Source organism: Erithacus rubecula (genome assembly GCF_903797595.1).
Source record: "Erithacus rubecula genome assembly, chromosome: 2".
In the NCBI taxonomy this organism is placed as follows: Eukaryota; Metazoa; Chordata; class Aves; order Passeriformes; family Muscicapidae; genus Erithacus; species Erithacus rubecula.
The window spans coordinates 4,733,893-4,754,725 of record NC_136685.1 but is presented as its reverse complement, the minus strand read 5'-3'; the positions used below and the strand labels follow the sequence as shown (position 1 = coordinate 4,754,725).

Below are 20,833 nucleotides of genomic sequence, written 5' to 3'. Positions count from 1 at the left end.
CATAATGGCTGCACTATGTTGTTTGATTATTATTTCATTTAATACAGAGCACACCAGAACCTCATTTTTTTGAAAGCACTTTTGTTTCATCCACAATAATAAAACTTTAAATTCTTTGTCTGTGTAACTCCCGGGAACAGTTAATTTAGCACAGTTTCAGGCTGTTGGGCACAGTAATTTATTTTATTATTTTCCAAGCTTTTTATGTGCTCAGATACTGAGTTGGTGGGGATGACTGCAAAGAGAGAACTGGTGAGGAGTTAATGGATTAAAATCACCTGAGTTTTGCCTGAAGTCTGTCATGGTGGTGCTAACGTTGACACATTAGCAAAGTTTCATGGCTGCAGGTTTTTTTTGATTGCCTCTAAAATTAGAGAAGAGCAGCAAGTTTTGCTTTTATTTCCCGATCTGCAGAGACACAAAGAACTTACTAAAGAGTCTTTTCTATTTTAAGCTGTAAGCTCCTGCTGTGGAATTTATTCACCATTAGCCAAGTTCATCAGTATACACCATTCCAACACTAATAACATGATGACAGAATTAGGGCTTTGCTAGCACTGAAAACCAACTTACTAGAAGTACTTGTGGGCCATGACTATAATGAGCTGTAAATTAATGGGCTTGATCATGTAGCAAAACATCATTACAGAAGCAGTTAAGTGATGACTAAGGTTTTAGGTCAAATGTCAGAGAAAGGGAGGTGAAGGAGCCAGTAAAAGTCATGACAAAACAGCACATGATCCTACAACACAGACTTGATCACAGTGGTGTCTTTAAAGGAGAGACCTTATCTTGTTCTTCCTTCTTAATTCAAAGAAAGAGTGACTCATTTATGGCAAATAAATGACACATTTGAGATAGTGTTCTCCAACAGCAAATGTCAGCAAACGTAGGAAAACATGTTTTGTAAGCATTTCTTTTTCTAATTCAATATGGTTTTTTGCATTTAGTTATAATTTGGCATCACACATCTGTGAACCATTAGTTAAATGATACTTCAGATTAGGGTGACTTCAGGAAATGAGAGGTTTGTGATAAAGTCATTTTTAAAACCCTAAAATTGCCATCTGGAGACAGAACAAATGAAAATCTTAAATTTGCAAAATAAAATAGAATGTTGCTGACCAAGAGATTGTGATCTATAAAAATATCTCAGTGTTATTTTCACAGTGTTTTTAAATGACCATGTCTATATGGTTCTTTTTCACTGACATTTAATGTCATTAAAGAATAAGAGAATTACAGTGGTTAGAAAATAGTACCAAGAGAGACTCGGGCACAAATTCAATTGCACAAAATGAGCTCAATTAGACTGAACATACTAAAGGCCATGCAGAACATTTGTCCAAAGGCTTTTTACTTATTTATTTCTGTAAAAATTGATTGTGTTACTATGTTTAACAAAGTGTATTGCTGTAGTATAAGGCCCATAAAAACCATGTAACAAGCGAATGAACCTGGAAGGGACTTCAAGAAACTTCTTCTAAAAAATTATTAATAATCACAGCTTCAGCTATTTCTGCACTTTTAAAGACAGGCTAAAGAAGAGGTCTTTCAAAGGATCAAGTACTACAGAATTGCAAATTTTAATTCTAGGGAACATTTTGTTATCATTTTATCACCTTCACACTTCTCATGTTTCTTTCTTTCTTTCTTTTTTCTTTTTTGTTTGCTTATTTTTCTTTCTTTAGTGATGCAATGTAGCCTTCCATCATCCTCCTGAACAAAAATAACCATTATTTTGGCCTTTTGTCTGTTTAACACCTGATTTGTCTGTAGCTTTTTAGTCCAGTTTGGAAACTCTTTTTGAAAGAATTGTTTCCAGTTCCTTCAGATGATTTTTCCACCTTGTATTTGCTTTGTTTTGGTTGTCCTGTCTCACAAACATCCCTCATTAAGATCTCTGTCTCAGGTCCTTTCTGTCCACAGATTTCTATGATCATCATAGAACCACTGACCTGAGATTATCCTCTTTTTCCCTCCTTTTACTCTCTGAGCAAATATCACATTTCATTGTCCCTTATTTTTCTCAGCCCTTTTTCTCAATCAATCTCTCCCATTACCAGTGTGAAGTTCTCATATGAATGTTGTTATGCATCTATCTTTATTTCTTTATATCCAAAGCACACTTAAAAAACACTCTTATACTAATAATTTTGGTTCACTTGTCATCACCTCAGCCTCTAAAGTTAACACCAAGATTTCCAAGTTCTTCCGTCATTCATTTGTCTTTGCTATTGATAATACAATTCTATCAATTTTATCTGGACTCGTATTTGTACTGATTTCTTTTAGGTTTTTTTTAATTAATCAAAGATGTGATGCAATAATTTTATTTATTTTACAGAAATACATCCTAAAGCAAGTTTTTCCAGTCCACATTCCTCTGAGGCTGACCCTTCCTTGTTCTGAAATCTCCTATATGATCAATTATCTTGTGTTTTTTCTCTTTATTCCATGTATTTATGAGTCTCCAAAATTTATGAAATAACAGCCTTTCCCCACTGGTTCCATTTTGATAATTCCTTCTTTGGCCAATCAAATCACACTCACACTAATTGCTTCAATTTTTCAGTATTTCTTTGACCCAAAAAAATGGATTATTTTTTTTTATCTGTCATTAACTTTTCTTTTTCCCCTTATGGTTTGAACTGACAGCAAAGAAAGCATCCAAGTTCCGTGACTGGCTGGACTGCAGCAGTATGGAAATAAAGCCCAATGCAGTTGCAATGGAGATTTTGGCATATTTAGCATATGAGACTGTGGCCCAGGTAAGGGGCTGATTGAATTCTAGTGAAAATTAATTACTGTTGGAGGAACTTCAGCCTCAGGGTTTGGGTTGTTAGCCCCTTTAAGAAATGCAGTCACTACTTCAGCTCTCCAAGCTCAGTGGATTCATGGAGTCATGGGATGGTTTGGGTTGGAAGGGACCTTAAAGCTCATCCAGTTCCAATCCCCAGCCATGGGCAGGGACACCTTCCACTAGAGCAGCTCAAAAATCCAGCCTGCCTTTCAATCTGCTGTGCTGTGTTCATCCCATACACAAACAGAAGTGTTTTATAATGGCTGCAGAAGGGAGGGGAGTGCAGCACAAACCTTTTTCAAACCCAAGCTGAAACCACACACTTTGCTATGTGACCTTTGGCAGTGCACTGAGGCTCATTCAATCCCATTGCACAACTGGATTAGAAAGAAGGATTTCCTGGAAAACAAAATGTTACCTTAGTGCCAAGCTGAGCCCATTGGGTAGATAGATTGCTCCATATATTTACAGAAGTGGAAAAGAAAGGCTCTTTAGGCTGAAGTATCTGAATAACTTTGTTTTCATCTGAGAAAACTGAGAATATTCTGCTTCAGCCCACAATCCTCACTCTACCATTGTTACAATGGCACTTTTAGTACCATGTCAGTAACCTCATCTGTTTTGTCCCTCCAGCTGGTGGACTTGGCCCTTTTGGTTAAACAGGACATGACTCCCAAAGCTGGTGACCCATTCAGTCATGCCATATCTGCCACCTTCATACAGTACCACAACTCTACTGAGGTAAAACTTGCTTTTTCACATGTTAATGCATTTTATGTTTTGCTTTTACATGTATTTTCTTCCAAAGTTGTCATTATTGAATGTGTTATTGATACAGGCTTCTGTTGTGGAGTTTATAAGTTATGTATTTAAATGGAAAAACATTAAATTATAGCTCTGAATGTTAAATTTGCAGCAGCATCTTTATAATGAAATAAAAGTCCTATTTTCTTGGGTGACAATTCCTTCTCCATGTGTTCAAGGCTCTGTTGCAGATGTGGAGATTAAAGTTTTCAAAATTGGCAAGTGCACCAAGTGCTGTGTTGCATGCATTGATATTATACAGATATTTGTAGTAACTTCTAGAATGAGAAAACCAAATTCTGCATTGCATCTCTTCCAACAGGGAATCAGAGAAGGAAATGATTGGGGTGGGGTTTATTTGTGATTTGATTATATTGTGGCTGTTTGACATCTTGCTTTTACAGCCACATCTCTTAGGGCAGTCTACGAGTGTGAAGACCAGTCTTGACTCCCCTGAGAACACACCACCCCCTACACCCACCCCACCAGCATCAGCAGGGCAGCAACACCTTGGGAAAACCCCCTCAGGAGCCTTGGGGAACGGTGGAATTGGACAGGACTCCACCAAATCCAAACAGAGGAAAAGAAAAAAGGTATTTGGTGAACAATCCTGGAGGGAAAAAAAAAAAAAAGAAACCAAAGCGTTCTCAGGAAATCTTTACAGAATCACAGAATGGTTTGGATTGGAAGGGACCTTAAAGATCATGCAGTTCCCACTCCCTACTGTGGACAGGGACACCTTCCACCATCCCAGGTTGCTCCAAGCCCCATCAACCTGGCCCTGGACACTTCCAGGGATGGATACTCACAGCTTCTCTGGGCACCCTGTACCAGGGCCTCACCTCCCTTGCAGTAAATAATGTGTCTCATCTTAAATATTAATTTTAACCTATATTATATATTATTGGCCATTGTTATTGTAGGCCAAATATGTGCTTTGCTTTTTTTTCTATCGAAATTATGCTAAATTTTCCTAATAATATCTGGAAACTGAATTTTGTTAATGTGGCAGCTGCTGCTTTTAAGATACCCTGCTCTTCTACAGGCAGAGCAATTGTCACCATCCCCTTCTCTGATAGGGGGAGCAAGCACAGGTTTTAAGGGTCAAAATATAAGCAAAATAGGCGGAGGTGCTGGTGATTTTCCTGATCCCACCAGCCTGAGGTAACTGCAGCCCTTGCCTTTAACAGCTTTGCCTGATTTGCTTTATTTTTATACCAGTTATTTGCATTCAACCTAAATATTTGTTAACTTTGCATGAAACAGGGATGTCTCATATTCAGAGTGTGAAATATAAGTGTTACAATTCTTGTCTGCTCTTGGTGTTCTGAGAGGGATATATGTACCTAAAACCCACAAGAGAAATCAATGTGATTAAATAACTGGATAGGAAAACCTGTGCTGGTCACTTGGGGCTATTTTGAAGAATATGATGGCAGTGCTCATTCTGCTGGAAAGGAATGGAATGACTTGGGATTTTATCAAATGTTTTGTTATTAAAAATACTTACTCTTCAGGGTAAAACTGGTGATTTCTGCACTGATAAGGTAGAAAAAATGTATTTTTTCCTTCTGGTGTCATCAGTGCTGTGGATAGTCCTAAAGTGTTCAGCTTCCTCCTGTCATTATATACTTGTTAGAAAACTTTTAGTGAATCCTGGAAAGACTTCTGCTTTTTCCTCTTCCTTTTTTTATTTGATTATATGATTTTATTATTTGATTATATGATTTTGTTTCTGTGACTGATTTTCATTATAATTCCTAGAAACAGGAATTTAGTTGGAGGTGTAGTTTTTGATACATTATATTTTACTGATAGTCTGAGGTTATTTAAAGTTCTTAGTGTTTGACTAAATGCCTTTGAAAATAATTCTATTCCAAAAAGTGCACAGTTTTAATTAAATGTTCTCATGACTTATTAAATTTGCTTAGGTATCTACTGGATATAAATGAGGCAAACAAGTTAACTTGGTGCAAAACACTATTTTTAGGCCATGAAGGCCCAGTCCAGCAGAAAATATTTGAGTTTCATGTTCCCTTTATGGATGTCAATCAGCAGGAGAAGAATGTGCCATCATATTATGAATAATTCTGTGTGTACTCACAGGCTCCAGTGGACTCAGTGCTCTTGAAAATAAAACATTTTGTAAAAAAATATCCCAAGTTTGAGAGCATTAGGACATGATATGAATGTATGAGGGGGGCATGGATGTGTGTGCATTAAACTTCAGGGTATAATTAAAGTTTTTTGTCATTCTCAGTGCACTCACTATTACTATTTTCATAAATTTATTGCCAAACAGCCATCATTAGATAAGTCATCTAAATTCTGGCAAGCAGCTGTGTCTAGATGGAGCCTATACCAACATTTCAGGTTGGCTAACAAGGAGAGCAGAGTAAGGTTTTCTTTTAAAATCCCAGGAAAATTATTTTCCAATCAGTGTGCCAGTAGCAGAGAATTCTCGTTTTTACCTATTTTGGGTCCATAATCCAAAAAAATCTCTTGAAATTTTAAAACTTTCCAGTTTGAAGTAATTATAATGTTTTTGTTTTTTTTTTTGCATCCCTCTCACACCCTTATGTCACATGTTTCAGCTTCAAATTTCAAGTTGATACTATTCAATGGTGATTTTGGTGTCAGATTGCTTTCCACTTTGGGTGCTTGGTCAATATTTTCCCCACCCCTTGACATCACAATAACAGCCTGAAATGTTTTGAAACTAGTTCCTGTGTTTATTGCAGTATGACTGATATGACCTTTTCATTTTAATTCAAACATTTTCTACTCTTTTCAATTGCAGCATAGAGCAGCACAAGGTGAAAGATTTAAATGGGCTAACATGATGTTCTTTGGGTCTCTTAAGCAAAGTTCATGTAAAAGTCCTCTTTAATTTGTTAATAGCTTTTTTCCTCTGATCTAATGTGTGGCACCAATGATGTGCATCCTCAGAAAAAAAAAAACAAAAAAAAAACAAAAAAAAGAGAAGGGTCCATTTTATAAAAGTTTATTTTCATACTTTATGCACTGTAGGTCTGTTGTGTGTTTTTGATTTAGTAACAATTTATGTGTTTTTCTGTTGCAGAGCACTGCAGCCTGTGGGATGGAGGCTCAAAGTGATGCCATCCAGCCCAGCCACATCAGAGAGGCCATTCGACGCTACGGCCACAAGATTGGCCCCCTTTCCCCATTCACAGTACGTAATAACAGAGTTATAAAAAGTTATATTTATAATCTTAAAGAACTCTGATTTTCAAGTGGTCAAATGAAGAAGCTTTGGAATTGTTGAGAGCAATTTGTGGTGACTGTAATTTTCTTTATAAAAGTGGCATAAGTCTCTCGGGAAATAAAACTTAGTAATTTCTGTCTCTTTTTGGAAAGACAAAAAAAAAGGGTTTTTTTTTTTTCCTTTCAAATATTATTTTCTTTCAATTACAAATTATGCTTTTTTGTTAGTGCTTGAATTTTCTGTTTTTCCAAAGTTTAGGTTTACAGTTATTTTAAATTATATGTATTGCAATATGGTGAAGAGCACTTTATATTCTAAAATTAGTTTTGTGTCAGATACTGCTGCTATTGGATGTTGAACTCTCAAGTGACACATTTACGGTTGGGGAAAGAAGAGAATGGTTTTTTTAGACAACTTTGAACCTCCACTGAAATGTAATAGAACTGGGCTTGTGGTAAAACACTGATGGGTTCTGAGGTTTTGCCATCATTTTTTCTATGCAAATTGCAAATCCATTGTTCAGAGCAGCCAAACGAATTCTTTATTTAATTTTCTCAGCTGATGAAAATGCAAAAGCAGTCCATCTCCAATGTCATAAATTGGGGTCATTTTCTTCTCATCTACTGTTCTGTGTGGCATTTATCCTGCTTATCTCAGAATATCAGCATTTGGAAAATAATAAATGTCAAATAAATCATTGTAGGAAAAAACAAACAAAATCTACCAAACAGGATCTTAGCTCCTAAAAATCAGGAAGAAATTGCCCAATTTCTGAGAGATTTTAGGAAAGGAAATTTGTTCTGAATTTGGATGAATTAATTTACCTGAAAGTGATACAGAACTCTATGAAGGCTATAAATATAAAGGAAATAGTGGGACTTCAGAAGCAAGAGAAATAAGAGAAAATGAGTAGGTGAAGTTTTAATTTTCCTAGTGCCAAAACTAATTAGTGCTTTTATAGATGGCAGAGTAAATTTAATTTATTAATGATAATTAATACACAATTGCAATGAATTGTCTTTATGTAACTTCACTTTTCTTTTTTGCCACTCAAAAATGATAGATTAATATAATGTAAAGTGTTGCATAGAATTTCCAGTCTGAAACAGAAAAATGTCTTTAGCAGAAGTTTACTAAGAGAAAAATATGGCAAGAGCTTCTGGAAGCAGAGAATGTATTAACTTTATTTTAAAAAAGTTAAGAGCTCACATAAACAGCTGCAGAAAGGTGCATCTTCCCTCCCTGACCCTCACTAAAAGTGGTTTGGTCAATTATTAACCAAAGTTCAATTTTTTTCTTCAACCACAAGGTATAATAAAATACCCAGGTTTGGGTTGGGGTTTTTTTTATGTGCTCCACTCTTGTGAACTTCCCAAACAGTGCAAATGAACAATTTAATTTGTGAGCATTACCTACAGTCAACGTGGTTGATGAGAGGAACAGATCTTGTTCCCTCTGAGCAAGCCAAGAATAAGAGGGAATCTTGGGTCAGCTTCTGGATGCCTACAAATGTTGTAGAGCTGTAACATTATTCTGCTTTTAATGAGAAGGCTAAGGAAAAGTATTTTGAGAGGTATTGCAGAGTCTGCATTTGGGTCCTTTCCCCTGTGGGTGCCCTCACTGGAGTTTTGGAGAGGGACCTGGCAATGACAATTGTCTGTGCACAAGCAGAAATGCTGGGACTTAATTTGGCACAAGTGTGGATGGAGCACTGAGTACCCCCTGCAATCTGCTTTAATGCACATTTCCACACAAATACAATTTATTGATGGTCAGATCTGGTGATGTGTGTGTAACCAAACCTGAGGAAGTGAATTAACAGAACTGATGCAGATTTTTATGTCATCAGGCATGGCCATTTCCTCAGATCTCAGCAGCAGGACCTGTGTGACAGAGCCCATGTAGGCAGTGCAAAACCTTGGCAAATATAAGAAGTCTGAGCTGCTCTCTGCTGAGGGTGTCTAAGGGGAAAATTGTATCAGAAGGAACTGAACCCTGCCCTGAACACTTTGAAGCAGCTAGAAGGGATATTTTTATGGATCAGTGTAATAACCAACAGACTGGCAGTTATCAAGGGACTGCTGCATTCAGAAAGTTCGTATCTGAACCCAAACCACCAGGGGATGAGTTTTCTAACAGGAAAAATGGAATTTAACATTTCTGTTGTCCTACACAAGGATGGATGATGTGGAAAGAGAGCTGCCAATTGCATCCCAGCAGTTCTTCTGGAAAGCCAATTTTTAAAAAAGCCAGAGTTGAGGAGTGAAAAAGCTTCATGCCTTTTCAAGCTACTGAATAGCTGAGTCTCATACATAGAATTTAGATTTAATTTCTGTAAAAAGAAAATATAGGACAATATTTTGTTTTTAAAAATGTACATATATTTTTGTTTTCTTAAGGTAGTAAATATGTATTTTTAAAGTATGAACAGTGATTTTTTTCACATCTTTCTATTTTTTTTTGCTGTTTCCTCATGATTGTCTCTCTCTTCTATCTGATTTAGTGATAAGTGTTCCTAAGGGGTTGGTTTTGGAAGAAGAGTTAAGATATACAATTCATTCTTTAGCAGCATTTGATAAACGTTGGTTTGGATGGAAACAACACTTTGAAAGTTTTATAATCATATGGGAAATGAGAACTAACATTAAACCAGTGAAAATGATCTGTTTGCATTTATTTTGACCTTAATAGCTATGTCAGAATGACTAACATAATTAGAGCATTTAGATTTTGTCTCAAAGTGCAAGCCACAATGGAAAGCAGCAAGTGTATTCTGGATTCTCCTGCATTGTATCATGTCTAAGGTAGTTCAGACATATGTTTTATCCAGGTATTTTCTATTAGCTGTGTTGGGTGGTGCTCAGTGTTTCCTACTTTAAAGTATGGTCCAGACTGTTGAAAATCAGAGAAATATTAAGCAATAGCACTATTTCATTTTGTAAGACAGGAATGGGAATTATGGAACTCTCCATCATATGGGATAATACAATTCTATGTGCTGTACCTGTGTATATTTCTATGTGCATTTAAGTTAGGAAGTCCATAGTGAAATGGTGTTCACTCTTGACTGAGCCTGTAGGAATAATCCCAATATTCTTCCAAATAATAGTCTGAAAATAGTATTTTCTATGCCAAAGTATTCACAAAAGTATTAGGTAGATATTTCTTGCCATGAACACAAGCGTAGTGTCTCCAGAGTAAATATTTTAAGTTACTTGAATTGATTGTATTTCAGATAGTTGGGGTAGCAAAACCATAATTCTTTAGAGTATTTATTCTGTGAACAATGCACAGTGCTTACCTGGAATCTTGATAGGAGCAGCTGTAAGTGGTGCATAAACAGTGTGTAAGTAATACTTGTGAGCTCAAGAACAGCTCTAGCAAAAAGGACAGCTGAGATCCTTTGCCCTGAAATGAAAAGCAGTCAACTACAATAGTGGAAGACCACAGGCAAAAAGAACAAGAAAATGTTTCCAAAGCAGATTCTTTGTCTTTAGTTTATGCCAGCTCTGAAATGAAGTGCTTCAGATGTTGAATTAAGAGAAACTGAGTTCACAAATGTAAATTATAATCCTGCAGAGGTTCATGGCAGACCATGGCCATTTTTCAGTAGCTTATACATTGTATTTGTATTGAATGAACAGGGGTATAGCCAAAATTTACTTGGGTATTTATGCTTTGGGGAGAATGTTCCTTCAGCCTCCCAGGCATTTCAGTGTGAAAAGGCTTGCTAGTCTAAACCTTCTCTTGTTAAAATATTTCAGTCTCATGAAATTGCACGAAGAACATGTAACACCAGAGAATGTGATTTGGCAGAGACTTAGATTATTTGGGCCTTATAGAGCTCTGCTTCTACTCTTAGAGGTTCTTAAATAATAAATGAGAGTATCCCTTGTGGACTTCAGTAGGTTACATGTACATGGTAATTATAGTTTCAAAATCAAATTATACATTTAGTCAAGGTCTTTTACTTCTGATGTTTTTTAAGTGCTTTTTGTTGATCCTGATTGAGCTCAGCTTTTATGCAAATGTTTAAATCAGTTTCTGTGGTGAAAAACACTGAGGTTCATCACAGATCTTTAATAATTTCAATACAATAACGATGATTTTGACTCCATTAATTTCCCCTAAAAACAAAATCTGTAGAATAGTAGTAGATGACCTGGCAAAGCTGAGTTTATGAGAGACCAGCAGACTCAGGAGGTAGAAAGAAGAGAGAGAAACTTCTAAAATACAAAGGATAATTTGGCAGTCTGATGTTTGTGGAAGAGTTTAGGTGCCTTAAACTTCAAGAAAAATTCAACTCCACATTCACCGAGTCCCAGAATGGGTCAGTTGAAAGGGACCACTGGAGATCTTCTGGTCCCAGCTCCCTGCCCAAGCAGGATCCCCAGGGCAGAGGGCACAGTCATGTCCATGAGGCTTTTGAGTATCTCCAGAGAAGTAACTGGAGTTGTTACAGAGGATTTGATCTGCAACTTAGTCCTCTTAACTGAAAAAATTTCTTTTTGCATGTTTCAGATCAAAGTAGTAGTGAGAAGAAGTTCTAGAATATAATATTCAATAATTGCTTCAATAGCCACAATGTGGATACAGTACAGCTGAATTTTTCTAAAGCATTTGAATGATAAAAAGTTTTGAATGCTGTTTCCGAAATAAATTAGTTTCATGGAAACTAAATAAAAAAATCTCTGATACTTAAGGTCCTATAAAATATAGACTGCCCATATTGATATTCAGAATCAATTGATACTGATTTTGAAGAAGTCAGGATTTCATTCTTAATCACTTCTCAAAAATGAAATGTATGTATTTATGTCAAAAGGCATTTGAAAGCTTTCCCTTCTGTTACACATTCAGTTTCTGATATAGAAAATGTCAAATTGACATTTTCATGCTTTCTTCTCATTTTGAAAGCAAAAAAAAGGCATTTTATTTCAATAAATAGTAACATATTTATGATGCCTTTGTATATACTTCAAGCTGTTGTCTGCAGTTATTTGTAATTCTACAGTGTTAACACTTCGTGTTTGAAAAAGATGAGTTATTATTCTATAAAACCAGTAGGAAGTCAAATCACAGTTTGGAAATCTTGTTCCTTTCTCTCCCAACCCCCATCCCAAGATTCCTCCTTTCAGATTTATGAAAGAAAACATTTCTTTCTGTAAAAGGTTTTTGTATGCCAGCATCTGGAAGTGTTTATTTCAGTGGCGTGTAATCTATCTGTGGATTTAGTTAGCACCAGACCCCCTTTTGTGTACTCCTGATTTAAAATTTTTATAAATGATCTTGTTGAATTTGTGCCAGTGTGCACATGGTTTGGCTGATTGCTGCATATATCCTTTACCTGCCAGTCACCTTTGATTTATATTCCTTCCCTTCTGCTTTTGCCTCCAAAAATGGTGCCACTGAACTGTCCTCTAAATCATCTTATTGGATAAATTGCTCCAAGATGAGATGGCACAGTTCTGGCTGGCTCCTCGACAGAAGGCATTCCTATAATCCATCCTCTGGAATGCCTGCTCTCTGTAGGGCCATTCAAAAAAGAGAAGGAACAGGGGAAATGGGGCTCCCTCCTCAATCCCAGTACTATTTCTTCCAGTGCTGTTCAGAAATGTAAAATGGGACATTTGATTTATGTGGCTCTTAATACCATCTGAAGACCCATAAACTGATTGAGAGTCTTTCACATCTCCTCTACTGAACTTCTTCATTAGATAAATTTAATCCTGATAATCTGGTTAATAGGGTTTACTCCCAGAAAGATTAAAATGTTAAAGAATAGCATATTCAAGAATATATTAAAACATTTCATTTGCAATAGATTATATAATATATATGACAGTTCTTTCCATTATAAAAATCCCTGTTGGTTTCCTTAAGCTAAACAGCTAATACTCCTTCAGAATAACACCAGTTCTGTAAGCTTTACCTAATGGCACTACTAATTTGGAGAGCTTTATGAAGTTTCTTGGAGGAAAGCAGGTGGCTTGGCAGTAATTTAAAAGGTTCCCAATTTGTGGTAGCAGTTTCAGGGGGTTTCATGTTTCTAAAGAGGGAGACCAAGCTGCATAATGCTTAAGAGTGTCTGACACAATGATGTATCATTTTGGAGTAAGTTTCCAGAAGTTCATTGGTCATTAAATGTGCTGCTTGACTTTATATTGCAGTTTCCCAGCTGTCCCTACTGGGGGTAGTCTTAATGCTCCAACAGAATTTATTAATGAGGGTGCAAGTTCTCAGTACTGATGAAGCAGTAAGTTGACCAGATGATTTTATTGAGCAGGAACATAGATTTTTAGATAAGACAAAAATGTCATGGAAGTAGATTTGAAAAGAACTGGCTGCCTTTCTGCAGAGCACTAGGAAAGTATTTACAAAGGGTCTGGATAGTATTTGATATCCTGTGGGGATATTTAAAATTCTTGGATTCTTGGATCAGTGTCCTACTACACAGCACAGTACATGAATTGTTGCAAGCAGCATGTGAGGCTTGCAGGCAGCATAGATGTGGTTCTGTTGAGGCAGGAGACAGGCATGGAGCAGCCCTGCTAATGCAGTTTGTGCAACCACACAGAGGGTTGTGCTCCATTGTGTCACTGCCTGTTCAAACCTGCTAGGATGGAAGTGCTGGACAAAACCTGTGTCTTGCTCAACATAGGAGCTCACGCTGCAAAATTTTAGCATTTTCATATCTAATGGTTAAAAAAATCTGATTTGTCAAATAAATTTGCTAGCTCTCTTAGTGAGAAGGTTTGCAATCAGCTGGATCTGTCCTATAAACCAAAGCAACTATTTGTCTCATAAACCTTATATTACTATTTTTTTCCTAAATGTATGGCCAGACTCAAGTATATACTAGAGGCATTTCAAGCACAATTGTACTAATGTGAAAGATCTGAGGGTAAGAATATGTTACTTTCTTAAAGTGTATGTTCCTATGTTCCTCCTGAGAGGCTTAAAAACCCTTGGTATGGATGAGAATCTGACTTCTGGTGCTTTGCTCAAGGCAATCTAATGTGTACTGCATAAATATGTATTTCAAGGGTAAGGTGAGAGCTATAATTCTAGAGCAGATACTAGGAGGAAAAGGTAACTAAATTAAGTGTTCCAAGATGTTTTACAAAAATTAATATGTCCTTCTTCCATAATTTGCATTAATTTTTGTAGAGACAATGGCATTGCATCCATGCAGCCAGTACATTCTGCTACAAAAATTAATAAATAGAAACTTGGTTGTTGAAGAATCCTAAGAACAAAATAAAGGTGTTTTTGTCTTTGCTAGATCATGGACAATACCATGTACTCACACCATTATATAAAGCAAGTTGCAGTTGTATTTCAGCATTCATTCATATTTTTCTCCTTGAAAGTGCTTTATGACCTGGAGTGCTGGTAGTCAGTTCACTCAGTGCTGCTCTGAGCCAGCTCAGGCTGAGATGCAGCAGCTGTGATTTTGCTGCCCAGCTCCATAGCACAGGATGTGAGCTGTCTGGCTGTAACATTATGAGAACTTTAGGATCAAGCAATAAGGCTGTTTGACTTGGAATTAACCTACAGTTGAAGGAAAAATTGCATGAAACATAATTTCTTGTGAGCAGGATCTGCAGTTTAGGTGCTGCTCATACAACTGAGAGGCTGGATGAAGCTTGGAGCAGACAGATCTAGTGGCTGGAGACCCTGCCTGTGGAGATGGAGTAGATGGTCTCAAAGGTCCCTTCTAACCTAAACAATCCTGGGATTCTGTGATTCCATGATAAAAGCTCTTACCCCTGGACATCTCTGGCACACCTGACTTGTCACTTTGCAAATAAAGAATGTAAAACCTCTAGAATAGCAGAGTAAATCTGGAAAGGGGCAGGCAATAATATGGAAACACCAAAACCAAGTGCAGAAATTTTTTTATAGCTCTTATCATCTATTACTTTCCATTTTAGTTGCCTCCTCTTGTTCCTTAAGTCCTCTAATAAGACTCAGTCTCAAGTACTTGTTCAGCTTGGCACAGAAAAAGGCAAAAGATTCCTGAATAAAAGCTGGGATTTTGTGCTTTGTTTCACTCCATTTATCATGTCCCACTCAGTGAGGTGTCACTTCTCATTTAAATCTTTTATACCACTAAAAACAAAAAAAGTTACTGAGTGTGCAGCAGTACAAATGATGTTTGATTGCCTCTCATTTGTGTCCCCTGTCCTGTCCATGCCCTGGCAGAGATGTTCATTCTCCCCTCAACCCTCTGATACACCTCCAATCATCAGAAGGCAACACTGTGATTTAGCTGCTAGAAAATCTCTCTAACACTAAAGTTTTCATTTTCTCCAAACCAAACCCATTTCAGGGAGCCTGGCTGCACACTTGGTGCTGTTTGGAAGTATTTCTCTAGCAAAATCAGGCTTGAGGCAACTGAACAAATTTTGTAAATTTTATTTTGGGATTTTTGTGTTCCTTCTCTGAGGTTTTGTATTATTCCAGCTTACTGACTTTAGCTTCAAGGTTGTGTAAACCTCAATTTAGCAAAGCAGTCATCTGTTTAATTTTTAAAATATACCTTCAGTCTGACAAAAGCATGGGCTAAATTGAGCATTCTGGTATTATTAGTAATATAAGTTTTGATTCATCTGTTGCTCCAGGGTTGTTTATTTTTTCTCTTTTATTGCACATAGGAGAAAAGGAGAGAGGGGTATTTGTAGGACATAAAAATGGGATTAAATTAAGATCAGATTCTCTTTCTCACCTTGTAGCATTTGCTCACGGGAAAGTTTTGGAAAATACTTAAACACTTTAAACTTAAATAGAATACAGCACTCATCAATATTTTGGAGTTAGCAGAGATAAGAAAAAAAAAATCTAAAAGTGAAGGAAAATTCTAGAAAGGGATATCAGACTTCAGAAAATGAAAACAGTTAAACAAGTACCAGTCTTTTTTTTTTTTTTTTTTTTTTTTTGTGCTGTGTGCTGCTGTACTTATATTTGTGACTGTGGTTTCCAGTTTGGGATTAAGCTTCAGCCAGGACTTTCTGGTACATCTCTTGTGTGTGCTGTTCTACAGTGACAAAATTTCACAATCAAGATGGTTTTCTTGCTTTTAAACCAAGCCTCTTCCTCCTAGTTATATCCCCCTGGATAATTCTGTTCCCTCCACAGCAATTAAATTCTTTAGCTGCTTATGGGTAGAAGTTACACCCTTTCCTCCCTGACAGTCTCAGGAGAGGAGATATGAGAAGGGAGTTTTCCTTGATAAGACACTTTTCTGTCTCTGGGGGTATTTATGTTACTTAATATGCACATGGATGAAGATATAAGATATTGAGCTTTCATAAAGACCCTGAGCTTTTCTGCAAAGCCCTGAGAATGTGTATGAAATAAGTGGTTTCCTTCAGGCTTCAATTGCAGAATGACCATGGAACCTGGAGTACACCTGAGTGATTAAAAGACATCCAGTTCTGGTTTAGTAATTTTGAATCAATTCCACAGCCAGGAGCTCTGCTTAAGAATTACATGCCTCTAATTTCACATAATTTAAATTCCAATAATGCTAGGAGAAAAATAAGTAATAATAAGAAATAATAAGGAGGGAAAACCAATAAAAATAAGAAAAATCACACAATAAATATTTACATACAGGGCTGCTAACACTGGGTGGTGGGGAAGAGGTTGATATCCAGCCTGGAGGAATTGTACTAATGCAATATTCCTGGCTGTGTACTGGCACAGGTCAGTCTTAAAATGTGTTGATGTGCTGACAGGATTGTCATTTTTGATGGCAAAGAACTGGGACAACAGGAAAAAAATAAGACTCTCCAGAGATCCACATGTGTTAGTTTTACTGCAGAAGGTGCTAAAACTGCTGGAAGCAAGCAGAATTATTGCAATGCAAACGGCCTGGAAGTGAGAAACAGTAATTTCATGAGGTAATTTTGTCAGTGGTGAAGGGTTTGGGTATTTTTTTCCCTGCAAGAAGGGCAGGTTATTAATATTTGCCATCAAGAAAACTCTAGTTCTAATTGGTGTTTAGATATGATGATTAAATTACCCTCAGAAGATATAGTGGAGGTTTGGAGTGTGGATTAAGTGCTTCTGAGAAAAAGCATTCAGCTGTTTCTGCATCTGTTAACAAGGAAGTTAAAACAATCTCACCATTGTGCACAGAGAATTTTATTTTTTTTAAAGAGCAGATGGTACAGAAGGAAGGTATATGCTTGTTGCCACATTAGGAAGCTTGAGATTTAATATCCCACAGGGTAGATAAAGCCCATCTTTGTCCATAATTTACTACAGTCATATTAGGTGATAAAAATTGTTAATTAGGTACAAAAGAGAGGCATTAAATAGCTCAACAAATAGACAAAAAACTACTAATAATGGCTCTTTAGAACATGCTGAAAGCCATTCATGTGATCAAGAAAGACTAATTTTGATAATAATTTTATAGCCTGTTTAAAATCATCAGAAGTAATGAGACATTTTGAATGCTTAACCTGAAACACATAGAAGAATATTGGGTTTTATTGTAGTTTTTTAAAGGTGCATGATACCATTTCTTTAAAGTGGGATTGTTTTTTTCCTTTAGTCTTACCTTCCATGACAGTAAACTGTCATTTAACTTTAAAAAGGGAGGAAACAATCTCATTAGTAATGCTTTCCAGTGTAAGAACATGAGTCAAGATGCAGGATTCCTCTGTATTTGTGTATTATTTATCTTACACAGAGCAGAACAGAAGTTAATGATGGCTTGGTAGATTTTGCAATAGAGAGACATGACAAGTTACAAGATTTGATAAGATAAACAAAAGAGTGAAAGGAGATAGTGTTGTTTAGCTGGTGAGGAAGTGGTCTGAGTATATAAATTATCCAGTCAGTAAGAGATTTTTTCCTGTACAAGTCACAGCACAGAAGAGTTTTAAGAATGAAGTGACAGTGGGTGTTGATGCTCATCTGCTGTTTGATTTTTTCCTACCAAAAAGATGCTGCAGGAGATGTGCTGGCTTGAAGGTTTGGAGTGTGCACAGCAAAGAGTGGCAGGTGAGGGGTTGAAGGTTGGAATCTGACATTTGATGGGAGATGTGCTGCTGGATGTGTCAGGAGGGGAAATGGAAAGCAGCTTCTAACACATGTGGCTGAGAGGAAAATCAAAGTGATAGGTGGGAGAAATGAGCTTGGCAGGATTCTCATGACTTGGTACAAACAAGAGAATGTTGTTTTTCAAACTAGATTCCTCAGTGTTTCTGTAGCTTCCACAGATTGGAATCTGGATGAAGGGTAAGGAAGGCTGTTATGTGACAGTAGGATTGTTATCAGAAAAGAAAAATACAAAATGCAGCTGCAGTCCTGGAGTGAACAGAGTATCCAGTCTCAGAGATAAAACCCTGGTTACACACCTTGATGATGGTGAGGGACACAGAATTATTGATCAACAGAAATGGAGGATTGGGAGTAGGAGGGAGATGAGGAATTCCAGTTTATCCACATTCAGCCTGAGCTGGCAGCTTGACATGAGAACTCTCAGAGAGACATAAAAATCTAACTAGACCTGAGTTGTTCAGCCTGGAGCCTTTATCAGTTGTACTTTAGGGTCGGGAACACTTACAGCCATGTCTGTGAGCAAAGGTTACAATGCAGAGTACTATTTGCTTCCCCTAATTTATTACATGTTTCCCAATTCATCAAAGCACAATTTCCTTTTAGCAAACCCTTATATTTCTTATGTTTTCATGGAAAGAATTCATTCCCAGCTTCATAAAGTTTATTTTCAAGAAATTGTGGGTTCAAAATTTCTAATAATGTTTTTTTCCAAAGAAGTAATATTTCACATTAAAGTGATGTGGCACTGCCTTAAGTCAGCATGAACTGTTTGGCTTTAGTACTTACTGACATAAATCCCAAGAATAGCCCTAGATACTGGGAAGTTCTGCCTGCCACCATTATAGCTGAGGCTGACTTTTTAATACCAATGTAAAGGCAATAAAGGGGGACTTTATCCCTCTCTAAAACTCCCTGAAAGGAGGTTGTGACCAGGTGGGGATCAGGCTCTTCTCCCAGCTAACAAGTCACAGGACAAAAGGAAATGGCCTCAAAGGACACCAGGGGAGGTTGGATATTGGAAAAATTCCTTTGCTGAAGGGGTGGTCAGGCATTGGAATGAGCTGCCCAGGGCAGTGGTGGAATCACCATCCCTGGAAATGCTGAATAAATGTGTGGATGTGGCACTTGGGAACATGGCTCAGTGGTGAGTGCTGGGTTGGGCACAATGATCTCAGAGGTCTTTCCCAGCCTAATTCCAAGGTTGTATGAATGAGGCTTTGCTGGTTGCTCTGAGAAGTCCCCTATGCTGCTGTATTTTATGATATAGGCAGCGTGGCTGGAGCTCTGCATTCACAGTGAGTGTTGCAGGTTTGGAAAATTTACATTGCAAACTCTTCAACTTTCCATTTCTCCAGAAGTAGTTTACTCAGGGTCTAGTTTCCTTGTCAAATATTTTTGGAGTGAAGTTAATTGAGGATTGTAAAATAATGAAGAGGACAAGGTAGTGACAAAGAGTTACTGAGTTCCCATTTGATAAATGAAGTGTAAGCAAGTTATTTTCGTTCCAGAGGAGCCAGATGTTAAGTATTTCATCTGCAAATTAAGCAAATGGGCAACGTTTACAGGCTCTGGGGCTGTATGTTGCAGAGTAGGGGTTTTGAAAGAGTGTCCTGGAGTCTTTAGGAATCACCTGAATGCAATAGGGCCAGTGCTGTAGCTGAAGGGGCTCAGGCAGTCCTTGGGCAGGCAGGAAAGGGGAGGAGGAAATAAGAGGAGTTTTCTGCTGTACTGGGGCAAGCACAGCTAAAATGTGAGCTTGCATTTTAGTGAGAACCTCAACAATTGGGTGAAATTCCAGAAAATACCAACACAGAGGCAGGAGTGCAAACTGAAGAACGTGTTGTGTAGTCAGTCATTTAGAACCCATAAAGAAAAAAATCTCATGTCTTAGGGTTTTTCAGTCCTTGCATACAAACCTATATGGGTATTTGGGATGGGATTCCTCTGGATAGACACAAATTCTTGTGTCTCAGCACAGTGCCAGACACCTGTGAGCACAACTAGACAGGGTGCCCAGAGAAGCTGTGGCTGCCCCATCCCTGGAAGTGTCCAAGGCCAGGTTGGATAGGGCTTGGAGCAACCAGGGATAGCAGAAGTTGTCCCTGCCAGTGACAGAGGTTGGAATGAGATGGTTTTTAAGGTCCCTTCCAATGCAAACCACTCCATGATCCCATGATTTCCTTTATAGTCAATTGAGAGGAACAAGCATTTCTGAGCTGTAATTTATCTCTTCCTAAGGTAGCTGTTTAAGAGGGGTCAAATGGACCATACTGTGGAAGTGCCTTTTTCTCTACCTTGACAGGATGATGTGTGTGAGGAGTCCTTCTAGTGCAGCTTGACATTTAAGCAAGACAAATTCAAACTTGAAATAAGGCATATATATTTATAACAACTTAACTAAGTGCTGAAATAACTTAGCCAATGATTGTGACAGATTATCCATGACTGGAAAATTTAAAATCAAGAGGAGATGTTTCTGTAAAAGCCATGCTTAAGTTCAACCACAGCTATTGGTTCTGGAGAGCCAATTCAAGAAAATTGTGTGGGCTGTGTTATGAGCACAGAGAGGTTAGCTGGTCATTTCCATCCCCAAGAGCTATGAATCATCATTTGCTGGTGCTTTGGTAAACTGTAAATGTGAAAATCCACTTTGAGTGCAGGTCAGCAGCTTATTCCTGATTGAATTCCTGATGTTCACATCAATAGTTTCAAGGAAATAATTCAGAATTTGCCTTCCTAAATATATCCATTTCACTTCAGAAATACAATTTTTGATGCATTTTCATTAATTTTGTGTTACACAACATAGCCTGATATTTTTTCTAAAAAGAAAAATAACCATCACAACAATGTAACATAAGGTTTTGGAAAGTAGATATTGATTTTGTAATTTTTGACATTTGTTTTTAGAAGTAAAGTTT

The 20,833-nt window shown here is 37.3% G+C and overlaps 1 protein-coding gene across 2 annotated transcripts in view; it reads left to right on the top strand.

The window, feature by feature from the left end:
- The window catches only part of SUPT3H (SPT3 homolog, SAGA and STAGA complex component), a 252,787-nt gene that overhangs the window by 197,228 nt on the left and 34,726 nt on the right, over nucleotides 1–20,833 (top strand). For both annotated transcript variants that reach the window (XM_079298425.1, XM_079298424.1), the window contains exons 8-11: nucleotides 2,659–2,771; nucleotides 3,437–3,544; nucleotides 4,012–4,200; nucleotides 6,690–6,800. In XM_079298425.1, coding sequence (XP_079154551.1) covers nucleotides 2,659–2,771; nucleotides 3,437–3,544; nucleotides 4,012–4,200; nucleotides 6,690–6,800 — 521 coding nt within the window. The remainder of the gene's footprint in view (nucleotides 1–2,658; nucleotides 2,772–3,436; nucleotides 3,545–4,011; nucleotides 4,201–6,689; nucleotides 6,801–20,833) is intronic.